Here is a 21,871-nt window from a genome sequence, read left to right on the forward strand (position 1 = left end):
TTGAAGACAGCCACTCTAGATCCCCGACCACAAACAATGGGTTAGCAGAACGTCTTCTATCTGCCTGAGTCTTTTGTATGCTCTGGGATGCCTCTAGGTTCTTCTGAACCTGAGCCCAGACTGTGCACAGTTCCCGATGAACGACATCTACCTCGGGATTGTTGGAATGAAGGAGACCCAATCATATTGACAGTCAGAAATAAAACACCTTAAATATTGTTCTAAGTTCTGATTAGTCCTCTCAGTTTGGCCATTAGTTTCAGGATGGAAGGACGAGGAGAAGGACAGATAAATCTCCAACTTTTTACAGAAAGCTCTCCAAAACAATGAAACAAATTGTACCCCTCTGTCAGAAACAATATTGACAGGAACCCCATGGAGACGCAGGATGTGTTTGACAAACAAGTTAGCTAACGTCTTGGCATTGGGTAGTTTCTTGAGGGGCACAAAGTGGCACATCTTACTAAAGAGGTCTACTACAACCCACACCACCGACTTGCCTTGAGATGGAGGCAGATCGGTGATAAAATCCATTGAGATATGGGTCCAAGGTCTCTGGGGAATGGGCAAAGAACATAGTAAGCCCACTGGTCGGGACCTGGGAGTCTTGGACCTAGCACAAATTTCACAAGCGGCGACGTAGGCGTTAACGTCTTTAGGCAAGCCAGGCCACCAATAGTGTCTAGAAATGAGGTGCTTGGTACCCAGGATGCCTGGATTGCCAGATAGTGCAGAGTCATGATTTTTCCTGAGTACCCTTAGCCGGAATTGCAGGGGAACAAACAGCTTGTTCTCAGGAAGGTTCCAGGGAGCTGAACCTTGATCAGCCGCAATTTCGGAGACTAAGTCAGAATCACCAGAGGATATGATTATACCTGGGGGCAAAACACAAGCAGGATTTTCCTCTGAAGGAGGGCTGGCCATGAAGCTATGCGACAGTGCATGAGCTTTAATATTTTTAGACCCAGCCCTATAGGTGACCACAAAGTTGAATCTAGTAAAAAAAACGCCCATCGAGCTTGTCTCGGGTTTAGCCTCCGGGCAGATTCTAGGAAGATCAGATTATTGTGGTCAGTAAGGACCGTTACCTGGTGCCTAGCCCCCTCCAAGAAGTGGTGCCACTCTTTAAATGCCCATTTAATGGCTAAGAGTTTGCGGTTGCCCACGTCATACTTACTCTCAGTGGGCGAGAACTTCCTGGAGAAGTAGGCACAGGGACGGAGATGGGTGAGGGACCTGGTACCCTGGGACAAGACAGCACCCACTCCCAACTCGGAGGCATCAACCTCCACGATGAATGGCTCCATTTGGTTAGGCTGAATCGGCACTGGGGCAGAGATAAAACAATTCTTAAGGATCTCAAAAGCCTGGACCGCCTCCGGAGCCCAGTGGAGGAGATCAGCACCTTTGCCAGTGAGATCCATAAGAGGCTTAGCGATGACTGAGAAGTTAGCAATAAATCTCATGTAATAATTAGCAAACCCCAGGAAGCACTGTAATGCCTTCAGGGAGGCAGGTTTGACCCATTCAGCCACAGCCTGAACCTTGGCAGGGTCCATGCGGAATTCATGAGGAGTGAGGATTTGACCCAAAAATGGTATCTCCTGCACCCCAAACACACATTTTTCGGATTTAGCAAAGAGTTTGTTTTCCCGAAGGGCCTGGAGCACCTTCCTGACATGCTCAATGAGGGAGGACCAGTCCTTGGAGAACACAAGTTTGTCATCAAGGTACACTACAAGAAATACCCCCAGGTAGTCTCTTAAAATCTCATTTATGAAATTCTGGAAGACCGTGGGAGCATTACACAACCCAAAGGGCATGACGAGGTATTCGAAATGACCTTCAGGCGTGTTAAACGCAGTCTTCCACTCATCCCCTTCTCTGACTCGGATAAGGTTATAAGCCCCCCAAAGATCAAACTTAGAGAACCATTGGGCCCCCTGAACCTGATTGAAAATATCAGGAATCATAGGAAGGGGATACTGGTTCCTTACAGTGACCTTATTCAAGTTTCGGTAATCGATGCACGGCCTAAGACCACCATCCATCTTCCCTACGAAGAAGAAGACAGCACCTACCGGAGAAGTAGAGGGGCAAATGTAACCCTTGGCCAGGCTTTCCTGGATATATTCTCTCATGGCCTCACGTTCGGGACAAGAGAGATTAAATATCCTACCCTTAGGGAGCTTAGCTCCTGGTACCAAATCGATTGCGCAATCGTATTCTCTATGAGTTGGTAACACTTCGGAGGCCTTTTTTAGAAAAAACATCAGTGAAGTCCTGAATAAACTGAGGTAGAGTGTTCACCTCCTCAGGGAGAGAAATAAAATTAACAGAAAAACAGGACGTCATGCATTCATTACCCCATTTAGTAAGATCCCTAGTACTCCAGTTAAACGTGGGATTATGCATCTGCAACCAGGGAAGGCCTAAAACCAAATCGGACGATAATTCCTGCATCACCAGTACAGAACACTGCTCCAAATGAATGGAGCCAACAATGAGTTCTAAAACAGGAGTATGCTGCATAAAATAACCATTAGCAAGTGGGGTGGAGTAGATACCCACTACCCGGACAGGTTTAGGCAAATCAATCAATGGCATAGCTAGAGACATAGCAAATTCCACAGACATAATATTAGCAGAAGACCCTGAATCCACGAAGGCACTGCCGGTGGCAGTCCTCCCCTCAAAAGAGACCTGAAAGGGAAGCAAGATCTTATTAGGTTTCATATTTACGGGAAATACCTGTGCGCCCAAGCGACCTCCCCGATGGTCACTTGGGCTCGGGAGTTTTCCGGCTGCTTATTCTTACGCCTAGGACAGTTGTTCACTTGATGCTTGTCATTCCCACAGTAGAAGCAGAGACCATTCTTCCTGCGGAGCTCTCTACGTTGTTGGGGAGACACGGAGGCCCCGAGTTGCATTGGTTCATCCGAGTTTTCCGTGGAAGAACGCAGCAACGGAACCTCGGGAGCCATCATGGGGGAGCCAGAGGAGAAGGCACAAAAACGTTCAAGTCGTCGTTCCCTGAGACGTCGGTCAAGACGTACCGCTAAAGCCATAACCTGATCTAGAGAGTCCGAAGAGGAATAGCTAACTAACAGGTCTTTCAGGGCGGTCGACAGACCCAATCTAAACTGGCACCTCAAGGCAGGGTCATTCCAGCGAGAAGCTACACACCACTTCCTAAAGTCAGTACTCTTCAACGGGTCTCTTACCCTGACGTAAGGTCACCAGCTGACTCTCGGAAAAGGCAGTCTTGTCAGTCTCGTCATAGATGAGCCCAAGAGCGGAAAACCCCCATTCTTGGGGGCCGTCCTGGAGCCGGGAGACAATAATACCCACTTGCTGGCTCTCAGAACCTGAGAAGTGGGGCCTTAGACGGAAATAGAGTCTACAACTCTCCCGAAAGGAGAAAAAAGTCTTCCGGTCCCCTGAGAACCGGTCAGGCAACTTGAGATCGGGTTCAAGAGGTGAGATGGAGGGCACTAGCTGGTTAGCATCACGCTGGTCACACCTCTGAGCCAGGGCTTGGACCTGTAAGGAGAGACCCTGAATTTGCTGAGCCAGGGTCTCAAGGGGGTCCATAGTAGTAGGAACCAGGGTAGAAAAGGTATATGGGCTGTGATTATGTAATGACGGGGTAGGGAGACAGACAGGTGAGCCCTAATCTACCCGCCACTCAGTCCCTGCCTACTTGCACGACCCGTCCTAGGCAACGGCGTATAACTGGCCGACGGTCCCTACGCTCAATATGTGCACGACAGACAAACAGACAAGGGTACACAGAAGCAACACCGTGAGCAACAAGAGTAGTGAACGAGCCGAGTCAAACCAGGAGTGTACGAGGTACCAAACGCAGAGCAGGAGCGTAGTCAGTAAAGCCAGGGTCAAAATGAAGCAGAGGTCGATAGTAATAGCTGGAACAGCAGAGCCAGGAAACAAGAGAGAATCACAGGCAAAGACAATAAGCAAATGAAGGTATACATAGACCGAGGGCGGGAGCTAGAACCGTCTGGCCAGGCTGTGATAGGTTCTCCCACTCCTCAGCCTACCAACCTGAGTGGTAGCAGATCGAGTCACTCTATCAGACCTAGGAGCAGATGCAGACTGATTAACCACGGGCGTCGACACAGAAGCTGTGTCTGGCAGATCCTTTACAATGTAGACCGTAAAAATGAATATCAAAATTTTTCCCACTAAAATGCACAATTTTTTAATTTTCACAAGAGATGAAGAGGAAAAAGCACCCCAACATTTGTAAAACAATTTCTCCCAAGTACGGCAATACCCCACATGTTGTCATAAACTGCTGTTTGGACACACGGCAGGGCTCAGAAAGGCATGAGCACTATTTGGCATGCAGATTTTGCTGGATTGGTTTTTGGCCAACATGTTGCCTTTGCAAAACCCTGAGGTACTGGAGTACAGTGGAAGACCCCAGAAAATGACCCCATTTTGGAAACGACACCCCCTCAAGGCATTTATCATTTGCCTGGAGATATGACAGGGCTTAGAAGTGAATTCAAATAGTAAAAAAACAAACCCCTTAGACATGACCCCTATTTTAGAAACTACACCTCTTAAGGCATTTTGCCACCACAGTTGTTTTTTTTTCATTAGAAATTAATGTGCAGCAGATAGTGCAAAGTGAAAATTGCAATTTTCCACTGATATGCCATTTTAGTGCACAGTATGATGTGCCCAGTTTGTGCCACCGAAGAAAAAAATCTTATAAAGTGCTGAGCGGGTTCTCCCGGGTATGGCGATGCCATATATGTGGAAGTAAACTGCTGTTTGGGCACGCTGTAGGGTTGAGAAGGGAGGGAACGCCATTTGGCTTTTGGAGCACAGATTTTGCTTGGTAGTTTTTTTCTGTTTTGGGATTTACTGGCATTTCAGTTTATAAGGTGAAGACATAGATAATCTGTGCGGAGTACATCAGGGCAAAATAAGAGGGTATAATAATGCGGTAAATAAATTATAATCCGCAGATATGTGGCCAGTGTCCCACTGATAAATGGCACCCAAACTTATCCGCTTTTGGAACATTCTGCACATTTTGTGTTGCTATATTCTGAGAGCTAGGAGCTAGAACATTTTTAATTTTTCTCCACCGGAGCCGTGTGAGGGCTTATTTGTTGTGGGACAATCTGTAGTTTTCATTGGTATCATTTTGGGTTACATGCAATTTTTTTGATCACTTTTTATTCCATTTTCTTGAAAGCAAGGTGACCAAGAACCAACAATTCTGACCGTGTTTTCTATTTTTTTTTTTTATGCACGGGTTGTAGTTTTTATTGGTACTATTTAATCACTTTTTATTCTATGTTTTAAAAGGGGTGGTGACCAAAAATAGTGATTCTGGCATTGTTTTTTATTATTTTATTTTTGCGGTGTTCACCGTGTGGGAAAAATAACATTATAGTTTTGTAGTTTGGGTCATTACGAATGCGGAGATAGCAAATATGTGTACTTTTTTTTTAACGTTTTCATTTTTTTTCTATAATAAATGACTTTTTATAGGAAGAAAATCAGTTTTTTTTCTTCAACTTATAACTTTAATTTTTAGACTTTTGTACAACATTTTTAGTAACATTTTTTTGTATCCCACTAGGGGACTTGAAGGCCTGCACCTATAATCTTTATTCTAATGCATTGTACTACCCCCGTAGTGCGGGGCCTAATGGGCTTCTGTAAGTTTCAGACCAGTGGGCCATTGTTAGGCCTCCGGTTGCCATAGCAACCATTGTCACTGCATCACTGTCCCTATATGGACAGTGGTGTCAGGAAGAGAGAAGGAGTCCCAGGCAGAGCGCTAGAAGCGGCTCTGCTCCTGGACTCTGTCTCTGGGAAAACCCCTGACATCACTGTCCATATATGGACAGTGTTGTCAGGAGCAGAGCAGTGTCCCAGGCAGTGGCGTAATTCTGGTCCCACTTCCAACTGATTCTGCGTCCACAGGATGCAGATTCAGTTGGGTGCAATGCTGGAGCCTTGCTCTAGCATTCTTTGTGCCATGAGCAGCTTGGCACAGGCAGGCACGATGTACTGTAGTGACGTCATCGCACCTGTGTGCGCCAAGTCACTCACAGCACAGTGCAGAGGAAGAGAAGGATCTCCTCAACCCTTTGTGGGAACGGGGATAGGTAAGTAATTATGTTATTATTTTCTATTAGGTACATACATATGGGGGCATTATACTGGATATGGAAGGGGGCTCATATGGTAGCTGCTGAGGGGGCATTATACTGTATGGGGGTATTATACTGTATGGGACAGCTAAGTGGGACATTATTCTGTATGGGGGCATTATACTGCATGGGGAAGTATTATAGTGTATGGGGGCATTATACTGTATGGGGCAGCTATGTGGAATTATATTGTATGTAGGGCATTATACTGTATGGGGCAGCTATGGGGAATTATATTGTATGTGGGGCATTATACTGTATGGGCAGCTATGGAAGACATTATACTGTATGAGGCTTTATAGTGTATGGGGAAGCTATGGGGGGCATTGTTCTGTATGAGGGCATTATACTGTATGGGGGTACAAACTGGGGGCCTAACTTCTATATGGGGGCATAAACAGGGCTTAACGTCTATATGGGGGCACAAAGTGATGTTTTATGCAATTTTACTGCCACCCACATAAACCTGGAGCCGGCCCTGTAGAGAAGCTGCATCTTTATCTTGCACTGAAACCTGTATCAGTCAGATTTTCATTATATAATTCATAACATTTATTTGTTGAACCCAGAATACCCCTTTAATGATAGAATGTGTGTCTTCTGTATGCTACTTTGTTGCATTCTAGTAAATTTTTTATTAAAATATTATTGATTTGTTCTTTCATTTGCAGTCTTCAGTTCCTTGCATTCGACACAGAGGCATCACACGACATCTTTCGAGTATGGGATGGATCTCTCGACAATGAAATGCTGCTCAAAGAAATTAGTGGCTCCCTTATTCCAGAAGGAATTCACAGCACTCTTAATATTGTTACCATCCAATTTGACACAGACTTTTACATCAGCAAATCAGGATTTGCGATTCAGTTTTCAAGTAAGTTGCTGTTTTTCTTACTGTCATCTTAACTAACATCACACAAATGTACCTTTAGAGCATGCATAAGGATATCCAGTGCACATTACAAAAAAACCTTGTTGTCTTAAAAAATATAAATTTTCATCTGTGCATCGGTGTTACTATACAAGAGTAGCAGGCAAAGCAGTTGTTGAGGAGCTCAGCACATTAGGTTGCCCATCATTACTTAATGGTGAGGCTCAGTTAATGATTACTATGGATAAGAAATAGAAAGAATGAAAGAAGCAATAGAACATTGAAAACATATCACTGAGAAATCAAGAAAAAGGAGAAAAAGTCCAGGGACAGAGTGGAAGCCAAAGTAATCATAAGCTTTTCAAACTCTTCTCATTTGTTGGTAAAAGCAGTCATGGAAGAGTGGTGTCACGTACCCCCTTCCTGCTGCTCCCTCGGTCTCCAGGACGTTGAGAGTTACTCACGCGGGCGTCGCCCGGCCTGGCAGACTGAGGCAGTCTGCAGCTAATAGGAGCTCAGGAGCGTCAAGCCAATCAAAGCCTGGCTGATGTTCCTGAGCTCCCACCCTCTCCTTATTTAGTTCAGCCTGGGGTAGTAGGCCTTTGCCTGTAATTAGAGTTACCTAGCTTGGTGCTTTACCTTGTTTCAGACTCCCCTGAGTGACTTGCAGTTTGACTCCTTTGTGACCTGACCCCGGCTGGACTCCTGACTTTTTCTTTGCCTTCTGACTTTTGTTTTTTCCGCACTCTCCCGGTTTGACCCTGCCTGCCTGACTCCTGCCCTGCCTCTCCCTCCGTGTAATTCCCTGGTGACCCTTTGTTATTTCATACTGTCTCTGTCTTATCTGTTTGTCAGTTTCACTGGTAATAGTATAGGCAACGCCGCCCAGTTGTTCGCCGTCGTTTAAGTTGGGTCATACAAGTAGGTAGGGACAGAGGTTTAAGAAGAACAGGGACCTCACTGTTTACTGTGTATTTGTTAGTGACAAGTGGAGTCCCATTCCGAGTTTTACTATGTGACCCTATGGCTACTTATTTAAACTCAAGGATTGTCTTTTGTAATCTAATGCAGAATTATTGCCAAAGTGAGGATATAATGCTTAAACATTGCTCCACCAGAGCCTAATTTATGGCCGGAATTTGTAAAAAAAACAGGTGGACGGGGATGTGTATTTCATAAGGTATACGTGTGCTTTGTAATGCTTTATGAAGATGATCTTAGAAATATACATAAGTATATATGTGGTCAATACAAAGGATCGGAACATGATTTGTTCATGCCAAGAACTGCACAAAGGACCAAGGGACATAAATTACATGTGGAGGAGAGACGATTCAGACATGAATATAGGAAAGGGTTCTTTACACATAGAGTAGTCAAACTGTGAAATGTCCTACCCTCAAGCGGTAGGAATGGCAGATAATAGGAAAGGGTTCTTTACAGTTAGATTATCAGCCGGTGTAATAGGGGCTTTACACAGGCCAATATTGGCAAATGAGCGTTCACACAACGCTCGTTCCCGATAATTGCCCTGTGTAAACAGGGCAACGATCAGCCAATGAACGAGCAAACCCTCGTTCATCGGCTGATTGTATTGTTTTAAGTGTCTTAAATATTATCATTGTCGGCAGCGCATCTCCCTGTGTAAACAGGGAGATGCGCTGCCGACATGATGATGTATGGTGACAAGCAATCAGAGTAACTATCGCTCGTTCTCATACTAGCTCATTGTGAAAGGAGCAAACGAGCGCCGATCAATGAGCTGTCTCGTTGATCGGTGCTCGTTTACACGGCCCACGTCGGGCCTTTTAATAGTACCTTTACTGTGTGTTTAAAACTGTAGCTCTTCCTTGTTAAAATTGTCTGATATGTATAAGCACATGCCCACCAGCGCTGGTGAGAAAAAGAAGATGATCTAGTAATTGGCAAACATGTATTAAGGCAAAAAAACAAATTGGAAAGTCACTTTTTTAACTGTATGTAAATTATATTGGGTTTTTCTGTGAATCATGTTATATTTATTTTTCTGGTGGGTTCATACATTTTTGGTCAATTACTTCAACATCTTTGTGTTTTTAATTACACTCTGACATATTAGATACAAAGGAGATAATTATCACTTTGATGTGCAGATCCAATGCAAATGAAACCTTCTGAATGTATATCTGGCTAATTTCATGTCAAATTAAGGTGTAAATATAATTTTTCTAATTAGATATTGTAATTTATAATGTTGTAAGATTACTTCATTTTTTATTTAAAAATATAATCATTAAAAATTTCCTTTCTCCTTCCTGTGGGAATCTATTCTCATTGTTGAATGTTAAAAGGCATGAAATCAGATGGCCTCTAGTAAGTGTAAATGCAGACAAAAATGGATTTGAATTTTTGTTCAGAGAATGATATCCAATATACAGAGCAAAAAATGTGATGACCAAAAGCATAACTTGAAGCTCCTGGGCCAAATGCAAAATCTGTAAGAGGGCCCCTCAACTATTATGTGCCATTTATAATACTGGTGTCTTCTTAAGTGCACCCCCTATAGCTATGCCCCTGATGATGGAATATTTCCCTTATCCAATAATATAAGGTACTAAATGTATTCTTAATGATATAAAATAAAAAAATAAAAAGTTGCACTGTGCAAAAGTCCACAAAATAAGGAGTAATATTGGAAGACATTGTAGTAAAAGTCTGTAGGATACTCAAGTTTAAGGTTTTATTCCATTAAGACATGGAGATCTGGATAATGAAAAATTACAGTTTGTGTGAATTAGTTATATCTATATACTTTTTTTTTTAATTGTCCCATAAAAGAAGCCTCAAGAGGGTTGTGGCCTATGCAAATTAATCCCAAAATAGGCGTTTCTTGCAGGTTTTGTGAGCATTCTTGGGTGAATCGAAGTGGGGCTTAACCCCCTATCAATCACATAAGAGGGATTGTGCCAGTATTAATCATCTATCCACAGAATAGGTGATTATTGTCTGATCGCTGGGACCTGGAGTACTGGGAACCAGACTGTGAGAATAGGGGTCCCGAACCCACATATTCTCCTCTCCCCTCCCACCAGCAGTGAGGAAACTCCCACCGGCAGTCTTCGTCATTCCAATAGACCTTGAGTGGAGCGGCAGTGCAAGTTCTACCTCCGCTCTTTTCAATGTCCCCTTTACTGCAGTCTAGCAAATGTTAAAGAGGCTCTGTCACCAGATTGTGCAACCCCTATCTGCTATTGCAGCAGATCGGCGCTGCAATGTAGATTACAGTAACGTTTTTATTTTAAAAAAACGAGCATTTTTGGCCAAGTTATGACCATTTTCGTATTTATGCAAATGAGGCTTGCAAAAGTACAACTGGGCATGTTGAAAAGTAAAAGTACAACTGGGCGTGTATTATGTGCGTACATCGGGGCGTGTTTACTACTTTTACTAGCTGGGCTTTCTGAAGAGAAGTATCATCCACTTCTCTTCAGAACGCCCAGCTTCTGGCAGTGCAGATCTGTGACGTCACTCACAGGTCCTGCATCGTGTCGGCACCAGAGGCTACAGATGATTCTGCAGCAGCATCGGCGTTTGCAGGTAAGTCGATGTAGCTACTTACCTGCAAACGCTGATGCTGCTACACGCCCCGATGTACGCACATAATACACGCCCAGTTGTACTTTTACTTTTCAACACGCCCAGTTGTACTTTTGCAAGCCTCATTTGCATAAATACGAAAATGGTCATAACTTGGCCAAAAATGCTCATTTTTTAAAAATAAAAACGTTACTGTAATGTACATTGCAGCGCCTATCTGCTGCAATAGCAGATAGGGGTTGCACAATCTGGTGACAGAGCCTCTTTAAAAGTCACTTTTTTGTTGTCGCTTTGAATATGTCTCAAGTACATGTAGTTGGTGTTTCAATACATTCACCACATTTCGAGATCCATAACCTTTTCATTTTTCCATTGACGCAGATGTATGAGGGCTTGTTTTTGTAGGATGACATCTAGTTTTTATTGATACCAATGTGTGGTATTGAGGAATTTTTGATTACCTTTTATTTCAGATTTTTTTGGAGGCGAGATTAACTGAAAACAGCTGTTCTGCAATTATTTATTCTGCAGGATAAATAACTAACGTTTATTTTATAGTACAGGTTGTTACAGATATGACAATGCCATTGATACGTGCAATAATGTGGCTTTAAACAAAGACCAAAATTGCGGTTCTTGCTGTGTTCTAGCCAAAGCTAAATTCTTTCTAGTGGAAGTTTCATCTGCAGTCACATTGCCCCTATCTGTACTCGGGAAAAACTATAATGTCCTTTAGCTGAAGCCTGAGCACAGCTCCGGGTAAACTGTAAGGGGGTTAAAATGTCCCTCGAATGGGGATTCAAATGCTGGGAATTATGTATCTGTGATGCATTCTTATGATAGTCGATCTCCAGGATCCAGCTCATTTCTCTCAGTTTATGTATGGAAACTATCCAATAATCTTCTCTTTCTCACTGGTGGTTTAGTTGTTTGTAGTTTATAATAACACTGTCATTGTTGTAATGGAAATCAACTCACCATACATTAGGGTTCCTTTTACATTGGCCAATTTTTGGCCTTAAAAACGGGTGCCGATGAAAGAGACAGCTCGTTAATAAATGCTCGTTTGCTCATTTCACAAGGAACTATGATCAGTAATGTATGGGGACGAGTGATTGTTACTACGATCGCTCATCCCCATGCATTACCATCATGTTGGCAGCACATCTACCTGTTTACACAGGGAGATGTGCTGCCGATAACGATAATATTTTCTGCTGCATAAGCAATACGATCATTTGCTCGTTCTGCTCGGGCAATGATAGGGAATTCACGTTTATATTAATGCTCGTTTGCCAGATCATTAGCCCATGTAAAAGGGCTTTAACTTACTTGTAGCGTGCTTGTGCTGGCGCAGAGCAGCTTATCAGAACAAGCAGAGCTGCAGTATAAGACCTAGGAGAAAGCAGAGCAGTGACAGTACCATCATTGATTATAACTGTGATCTAATAGATCAGAAATAAAATGCAGCCAATAGACACTTACCATATACGACCAGTTATAAGACCAGATAGAAATTCTATTGTGCAAATAGCCAGAGAAACACAAACTGTAACACAGCAATTATTCTACGTGAAAATAAAAATTGATGCTGAAAATAATACTCACCATGTAAATGAGCTTATTACTGCTGAGGAGAATGACATTTGATAAGATTCAGCCCAATTGTTTAAAATAAGAAGAAAACAAAATAGTAAGAAAAATAGACATTATAAGGAACATCTTACGTTAAAACTAGCTTATAAATTATTAAAACATTTGAAATGTGTTAAATTAAATCCCTGCAGCAAAGTACATCCCGTATCAGACAGCTTTGGCATAGATGAGACACATCAATAATAATGGTGTCGCTCACACTCCTTGGTTTTCCACTGGCCTTTTTCACAGTAAAATAAGAACTGAACCATCTTGTGATCATGTTCAGATTCTCTAAAGGGTTGTGGGTAATAGCATTTGTAAAATGAGTGTAATGTATAGGGGTTGTGAACCGGTACATTGCCTTCCATACTTAGATACAAAATATAATTGAGATCGTTAGGCCGACAACTATTCCTTCCGACTTCCTCACACACATGCACGCTCGGCTCGAGCGTGCATGTCATCATGCCATCATCTATATATAATAAAAACATCCGGACATATTGCAGGTTTGACTCTGGCCACTAAGCCTCACAATAAACTGACACTTCCTGTTCTGTAGAGATCACTTCTCAGCAGGCATTCCATTATCATAACAGGCAGGATTAATATGAAAGTTAACACCTCTATTATACAGCTGGAGGCAGATAACACAGGATACACCACTAACAATAGGTGATGAGGACTGCCCCTCCTCCATCCTCCCCCTCCCTGCAGAGTTACCAATGCACATATCATACAGCAGATCGGGCAAAATGACTGTTCCCATAATCAGGTACAAAAACTAGAATAAAAAATATACAATTAGAAAATACAAATAGATTAAAAAACTAAAATGTTTCAGTACCTGCTTTTAATTAGTTAAAACTAAAATATGTGATAGATTGCCTTTAAGAGTAGTGCAAATTAAAATTGATCTATCCATACTTACCAATGTACCAAAGAGAGGACAAGATTGTATGTAGAAGAAGCACTTGCACCCCAATTTCAATGCAAAAATGTATAAGGTAGATTGTTTATTTAGACCATAAGTACAAACACATGTAAGAAACAATACATTTCAAAGCATTTAAAAGCACACCATTCCCCCATACGAGGTCATCCATAATAAGAGAAAAAAACCTTAATGAATTGCTAATTAGGTAAAAATATGCTTCTACTCAGGATGAATAAAGTATTAATATCACATTAGATATATTGCAGGCATATATACACACTGCAACATTGAAATTGCAACACCAAGAAGAAAAAGCTGTAAAGTTCTGCAAATTTAGGAAGTATCAGATGTCGCTAAGATCTGCAAATGATCAAACGTTCAAGCACCGAGTTCCAATCTGTGGCATGTGGAGGGACATAAAAGCGAGATAGAAAGCAAAGTTTTTTTGCCACATGAAATCTCAAAAATCGGATTAAGTGGTGTGGGATGATTATGTGATGCCTCCTGTTTGTCTACGTGCCAGTTAACGCCACTTGTCGCAAACTGAAAGGGAGAGGATATTTGACATGGGAGACCTTGGTTTATCACTCTGGCAGATCGCTACGCGCCTAGGCCGAGATGTCAGCACTGTTCAACGTTGTGTGTGCCGAAGAATGGGAGAACAACAACAAACGGAAATTGCAGCAAGAGGTGTGCGGAGGCGACACTGACAGATCGTCTGACTGCATGAATGGCACATAGTGATTCATTCTGTAGTGCAAGTGAAATTGGACGTCACATCCGAAGCCTAGGGCGGCAACCAGTGTTGACACAAACCATCAGAAGGCGTTTGCACGACATTGGGTTACTAGCCAGACGTCCAGCTACAGGTGTTCCATTAACTACACATCACCGCTCTCAAAGGCTTTCATGGTGTACAGGAAGATGGCAATAGAGGCTGGAATGGAGGTCTATCCTCTTCAGCGATGAGTCCCGTTTTTGTCTCGGACGCAATGATGGCTGGAGATCGGTCTAAAGACCACATGCGCAATTCTATGAAGAGGCCTTCACAAGTGAACGTCACACCAGTCCTATTCCTGGGATTATGGTGTGGTGTGGCATATAGTAGCCGGACCTCTCTAGTCTTCATTTCAGGTATTATAACAGCTCTGTGTTACATTGATTTGGTCGTGGTCGAACCAGTTCTCCACAGTGTCCCAGATGCCATTTTTCAACAGGACAACGCCGGGCTGCTCATGCTTGGTACTGAGTAACTCAAGATGTTTGGAATATTTTGTTACCATTTTTTTTATAATTTGCATATCATTAACATATCTATTGATCCTGTGATTTCCACAACACCAAAACTTTTCCTTCTTGGTGTTTCAATTTTAATTTTAAAGGCATGGTGTCGCCCCAAAAACATGTTTTTTTTTTAAAATTTAAACATTTAGTGTGTGGGTGATAAAACATTGTTCAAATTTTTTTTATTTTTTTCGCGAGTCAGGAAATATTATAAATTTTTTCAAATTTATAATACTACCCATTTTTGGTCACTAGATGGAGCTGTTTGGAGCTAGTTCCCAAAATTGCAGCATTGCAACATTGGGTTAAAAGCTATCGCTCTAGTGAGCGCTCAGCATCCCCCCCCTCCTTTATCCTGGCTAGTGCCGGGATAAACGAGGGGTTTGAAAGGTTTAACCTCCTACACTGTGTGTCGCCATTTTTTGAGGTAACCCACAGTGTAGTAGGTTTACATGCAGTAGTAAACACACACAAACACTAACATACATTGAAATCGCTTACCTGCTCCTGCCGCCGCGGCCCGTCCGCTCCCTTTGCTGCCGCTGTTCCATGTGCACTTGGAAGCCGCGACCGGAAGTAGTAATATTACTGTCCGGCCGCGACTTCCGGTCCACAGGAAAATGGCGCCGGACGGCGCCAATTTCGAATAGGACTGTGTGGGAGCGGCGCATGCGCAGTTCCCACACAGACGCCGTACACGGCAGTCAATGGGACGGGAGCCGTTCGCAGTCCCTATGGGACTGTGGCTGCCGTATTCCATGTCTGTGTGTGTCGTTAATCGACACACACAGAAATGGAACAAAAAATGGCAGCCCCCATAGGGAAGAAAAAGTGTGAAAAAAAGAAACAGTAAAACACAAACACACAAATGAAAATAAACGTTTATATTAAGGCACTAACATCTTTAACATATAAATAAAATATTTGTGATGACACTGTTCCTTTAAGGAGTGTAAAATAACAAGCAATGTGTCAATACATCCCTGTAATAAGAACAACCATCTTGCAACCCACGCTTATTGCTGCCTCCCTCAGGGGTAAATACAGATATAGCCATCTTTATCTTGACTTTTAACGCCGTAAAACACAGTGGAAAGATCCTTTATCTTGACCTTTTCAATAAATTTTCAATGGCTTTTGTTGTGTGATATCAAGCTGCAGCAAGTTAAAGATGGCTACATCTGTACACAATCTCTCTTTCTAGTTTCCCTTTATATTAGGAGGTCACATGTGTTGCTTATTGAGTCTTCTAATATAACTCACATTTTAGTGTCGGAATTCCATCATGGATCTGTCTGCGTCATATGCGAAATAGCAACAGAGCCCGTGTGGTGACATCGCACACATACGAACGTCATATACACCTCCCATAGAGGAGGCCTATCCATACTGTGAACTCAATTACATCTTCTTCCTGGACGTTGGTCCCTAAACTTTTTACATTGAGGGAACCCCTTGAAAACATTTTCCCATCCTGAGGAACCCCAACTATCACACACACATCGAACTCATTTCATGGACAACACCTACGCTTATTACTTATACTTATTCCTATACTTCTGTATAATATTTGGTCATATTTACTGCAAAATGCTTTAGTCTTATCTTTGCATGATCAAAGACATTCTATGGGAGAGCAGAGAAAGCATTAATTGATTCTTTAAAAAATAAATGTTTCTCCTCCTGCACCATGCCGTACATTTACGTGATTAGTGGGTGACGATGGTTTGCATAATAGAAAATATGGAACCAATGGGTTGCCTGTTATTGATGTCCTAACATGTATATTATATTGCAATTATTATTATTGCAATACAGAGCAGTATTGGAATGACTTCTAGAAGTGTTTATATGATCGCATATTAAAGTTCCCTTGTGGGACTATAATAAACATATAAAACAAAGTGGAATAAAGTTAATTGAAAAAACGTGTGCAAAGTGGGGAAAGTTAAACCGACATATTTTGGATCGCTGCAGTCATAACGACAGGTAAAATAAAAATTTGTGCTGCACGATAAACGGCGTGAAAGGAAGAAAAAAAACAGAACAATGGCAGAATCGTTGTTTTTCTACATTCCTCTCCTTAAAGAAATGAATGAAACTTAATCAATAAATTATATGTACCAAAAAATGGTGCCATTTTAAAATACAACTAATCCTACAAAAAACAATTCATCATAAAGCTATGAAAACATAAAAACATAATGGCTCTCGCAATGCGATGATACAAAAACAAAATAATTTGCTCCATCCTTAACATCCAAAATAGACCACTTCCTTAAAGTGTAGCTAAACGATTGACAAACTTCTGACATGTCATAGTGACATGTCAGAAGTTTGGATTGGTGGGGGTCCGAGTACTGAGACCCTCACCAATCTCTAGAACGAAGCAGCTGAAATGCTCGTGTGAGCGCTCAGCTGCTTCGTGTCTGTTCGGCTTTTTCCGGAAAGCCAATGTATCGGTGTATGAGTTTGCGGTCGGTCGGCTCAGCTGCAAGTGCAGCGAATCGCCAACTGTGACAGGTCACACGTTCCCATTGGTCTTTGACCTTGGTGGGAGGAGTTTTGTGCTGCCGACGCAAACACGGGCACCTCCCCTTCGGATGGTTCTCTGCTCCTGACAACGTTACAGCTCCTACTCACGAACACACCCCCAGACACGTCATAGGGGTTGTGTTTCGATAGGGAGGAGTTTTTTAGATAAATAGATGGCTCTTAACATATGTGAGGGAAGACGTTACACGCTGAGACAGGCGTACATCCCTGCATTGTGGGAACAGATGCAGCCAACAATCTCTGACATTGCATAAGATTCACTTTTTTCTTGCTCCAAAGCCTCCAATTGAAGAGGCTAAATGGCCTTATCTCCCCTGAAGAATTTTGGCCACAAGGAAACGCGTCGGGAGAAGGCATAACACTAGTTGCCTGGATATACAAAAAGGAACAAGGAGGTTTCCCAGTCCCTAGCTATAGAAACGACATGGACTTTGCTACATCATAAAACGGGTAGGGGGTTGATTACCCCAAACATAGCAATACCTACCTCTTTGAAAAACCTTTTACTTATATAGTAAAATTATTTGGAGCCTTACATGTATTCTGTAAAAATCTGGTTACAACCTGCGCAAATGGGCATTTGGTTACCGCACAGAATGTCACTTTTCCCTCAAAAGGGAGTACATCTTTATTTTAAAAGATTGTCCTTTGTGTATGAATTTGCGCACTTTTAAAAAACGAGTAAAAGTTATATTTTTATCAAACTCTATTTCTATTCCAGTGATTTATGTCACTATGACATGTCAGAAGTTTGTCAAACGTTTAGCTGCACTTTAAGTATGTCACTTGAATCCACCACTGATGGATCACAAGGTCCCCTAAGCGGAAAGGAGGAGCCAAATATTATCATTATCACATGTGGTACATGGTTTTCTGTCCCTATGATTGGTATTCAAGTGATCATTTAGAGAGTTAACATTACCCATTAGGTTGTATACCCTGTTCTCAAACGGTTTGATTTCCTTAATGATTGCCCTTAATTGGTTGCCGATGCTTGACATCTATGCTTGTCATGTGCGGCTTCACAATGCCGCATCATGACAAGCATAGACGTCATGCTGATCGCACTGGCACAGCAAGTGTGCCCTCAGGATCCGGACCGGGGCATCAACTGTAATACACAGCCACAGCCCCGTTCTAATGGTGGAGATCAGAGAAACCTCTGATCTTTGCCGTTAACCTCTTGGATGCCGCAAACAAAGCTCATCGCAGCAATCAAAGGGAAAATGAGAAGGGGTCCTTCATTTGTTAGTATCACAGGGAATCTCTGTGACACAATCGAGACATATGCCTTATTTTGGCAGACAGCCCAGGTTCTACTGAAGGACCACAATGGCTGTCTGACCATTTTTGTTGTTGTTGGGGCATACTTAGTACACAGGCAGTTGTTAGGGCATACCTATGAGTACACAGGCTAATGTATTGGCATATAGAAATATGCTAGTATATTCAAGTTAAAAAATAAAATGAAAACAAAAAAATCAATAAGAAAATACTGCGTGTATTTTCTTATTGATTTTTTTGTTTTCATTTTATTTTTTAACTTGAATATACTAGCATATTTTTGCAATAAATAAACTTTATTAAATATAAGTCCCAAAACCTAAAATAATATACACATATCTGGTATCGTCACGACTAGAGATGAGCGAACTTATGAAAAGTTCGGTTCGGCAAGTTCGCCGAATTTCGTGCAAAAGTTCGATTCGGACCGAACTAGTTCTGACCGAACCTGTAATACAAGAAAGCCCCTAAAAATCGTGTATAACACTGTTTTAAAGCCCTAGAAGCCCTGTATAACACTCTTAGGTCACCCATGAGTGTATCCAAGTACTTTTGAGCTGTCTTTAATGCAAAGTTGGTGTCAAAGTTACGCCAACATGTATGGCTCTAGGAAAACGGATGGGACACGGAGATAACTAACAGAAACCACTGCACTTGTGCATGTTGTATGCTTAATGCATTGTTAAAAAAGGTACAAAAATTTACCATTTTAGGCGGCTGATGCCTGCCAGGGTTCATACATATAAGGTGGTAAAAGAAGAAGCAATGGCTTTTGACAAGCCCTCCAAAAATTGACCCTTTTTATTGGCAGATGCCTGCCGGGGTTCATCCATACATGGATGTAAAAGCAACAAGCAATGGCTTTTCACAAGCCCTCCAAAAATTGACCCTTTTTATTGGCAGATGCCTGCCGAGGTTCTTCCATACATGGATGTAAAAGCAACAAGCAATGGCTTTTCACAAGCCCTCCAAAAATTGACCCTTTTTATTGGCAGATGCCTGCCGGGGTTCTTCCATACATTGATGTAAAAGCAACAAGCAATGGCTTTTGACAAGCCCTCCAAAAATTGACCCTTTTTATTGGCAGATGCCTGCCGGGGTTCTTCCATACATGGATGTAAAAGCATTAAAGCAACAAGCAATGGCTTTTCACAAGCCCTCCAAAAATTGACCCTTTTTATTGGCAGATGCCTGCCGGGGTTCTTCCATACATGGATGTAATAGCATTAAAGCAACAAGCAATGGCTTTTCACAAGCCCTCCAAAAATTGACCCTTTTTATTGGCAGATGCCTGCCGGGGTTCTTCCATACATTGATGTAAAAGCATTAAAGCAACAAGCAATGGCTTTTCACAAGCCCTCCAAAAATTGACCCTTTTTATTGGCAGATGCCTGCCGGGGTTCTTCCATACATGGATGTAAAAGCATTAAAGCAACAAGCAATGGCTTTTCACAAGCCCTCCAAAAATTGACCCTTTTTATTGGCAGATGCCTGCCGGGGTTCTTCCATACATGGATGTAAAAGCATTAAAGCAACAAGCAATGGCTTTTCACAAGCCCTCCAAAAATTGACCCTTTTTATTGGCAGATGCCTGCCGGGGTTCTTCCATACATGGATGTAAAAGCATTAAAGCAACAAGCAATGGCTTTTCACAAGCCCTCCAAAAATTGACCCTTTTTATTGGCAGATGCCTGCCGGGGTTCTTCCATACATGGATGTAAAAGCATTAAAGCAACAAGCAATGGCTTTTCACAAGCCCTCCAAAAATTGACCCTTTTTATTGGCAGATGCCTGCCGGGGTTCTTCCATACATTGATGTAAAAGCATTAAAGCAACAAGCAATGGCTTTTCACAAGCCCTCCAAAAATTGACCCTTTTTATTGGCAGATGCCTGCCGGGGTTCTTCCATACATGGATGTAAAAGCATTAAAGCAACAAGCAATGGCTTTTGACAAGCCCTCCAAAAATTGACCCTTTTTATTGGCAGATGCCTGCCGGGGTTCTTCCATACATGGATGTAAAAGCAACAAGCAATGGCTTTTCACAAGCCCTCCAAAAATTGACCCTTTTTATTGGCAAGGGTGAGTAGTAGCAGCACATTAAAAGACACTGGACGACAGTCACAGGACAAAGCCCTGTGGTGGGGCAGGCCTGCTTGTAGCAGACGGGCGGCAGTGGAGGTTTATTGGTGGTAGTAGTCGAGGTAGCCAACACAGACAGCAAGGGTGCAAGCAGTAGTAGCAGTAGTAGCAGCACATTAAAAAAAGAGACTGGACAGTCAGAGGAGGACAAAGCCCTGTGGTGGGGCAGGCCTCAGGCCTGCTTGTAGCAGACGGGCGGCAGTGGAGGTGTATTGGTGGTAGTAGTCGAGGTAGCCAACACAGACAGCAAGGGTGCAAGCAGTAGTAGCAGTAGTAGCAGCACATTAAAAAAAGAGACTGGACAGTCAGAGGAGGGCAAAGCCCTGTGGTGGGGCAGGCCTCAGGCCTGCTTGTAGCAGACGGCAGTGGAGGTGTATTGGTGGTAGTAGAGGTAGACTAGCCAACACAGACAGCAAGGGTGGTAGGACTGGTAGTAGCAGCAGCACATTAAAAAAAGAGACTGGACGACAGTCACAGGACATAGCCCTGTGGTGGGGTAGGCCTGCTTGTAGCAGACGGGCGGCAGTGTAGGTGTATTGGTGGTATTAGAGGTAGCCAACACAGACAGCAAGGGTGCAAGCAGTAGTAGCAGTAGTAGCAGCACATTAAAAAAAAGAGAGACTGGACAGTCACAGGAGGACAAAGCCCTGTGGTGGGGCAGGCCTCAGGCCTGCTTGTAGCAGACGGGCGGCAGTGGAGGTGTATTGGTGGTAGTAGTCGAGGTAGCCAACACAGACAGCAAGGGTGCAAGCAGTAGTAGTAGCAGCACATTAAAAAAAGAGACTGGACAGTCAGAGGAGGGCAAAGCCCTGTGGTGGGGCAGGCCTCAGGCCTGCTTGTAGCAGACGGGCGGCAGTGGAGGTGTATTGGTGGTAGTAGTCGAGGTAGCCAACACAGACAGCAAGGGTGCAAGCAGTAGTAGCAGTAGTAGCAGCACATTAAAAAAAGAGACTGGACAGTCAGAGGAGGGCAAAGCCCTGTGGTGGGGCAGGCCTCAGGCCTGCTTGTAGCAGACGGGCGGCAGTGGAGGTGTATTGGTGGTAGTAGTCGAGGTAGCCAACACAGACAGCAAGGGTGCAAGCAGTAGTAGCAGTAGTAGCAGCACATTAAAAAAAGAGACTGGACAGTCAGAGGAGGGCAAAGCCCTGTGGTGGGGCAGGCCTCAGGCCTGCTTGTAGCAGACGGGCGGCAGTGGAGGTGTATTGGTGGTAGTAGTCGAGGTAGCCAACACAGACAGCAAGGGTGCAAGCAGTAGTAGCAGTAGTAGCAGCACATTAAAAAAAGAGACTGGACAGTCAGAGGAGGACAAAGCCCTGTGGTGGGGCAGGCCTCAGGCCTGCTTGTAGCAGACGGGCGGCAGTGGAGGTGTATTGGTGGTAGTAGT

At 43.0% G+C, this 21,871-nt stretch overlaps 1 protein-coding gene across 6 annotated transcripts in view; it reads left to right on the forward strand.

Annotated features, from left to right (window-relative positions):
• CSMD3 (CUB and Sushi multiple domains 3) overlaps positions 1-21,871 on the forward strand; it is a 1,175,227-nt gene that overhangs the window by 756,532 nt on the left and 396,824 nt on the right. For all 6 annotated transcript variants that reach the window (XM_075825814.1, XM_075825808.1, XM_075825809.1 and 3 more), the window contains one exon: positions 6,872-7,074. In XM_075825814.1, the coding sequence (XP_075681929.1) occupies positions 6,872-7,074 (203 nt within the window). The remainder of the gene's footprint in view (positions 1-6,871; positions 7,075-21,871) is intronic.

This window comes from Rhinoderma darwinii, chromosome 5, assembly GCF_050947455.1.
Source record: "Rhinoderma darwinii isolate aRhiDar2 chromosome 5, aRhiDar2.hap1, whole genome shotgun sequence".
NCBI classification, from domain to species: domain Eukaryota; kingdom Metazoa; phylum Chordata; class Amphibia; order Anura; family Rhinodermatidae; genus Rhinoderma; species Rhinoderma darwinii.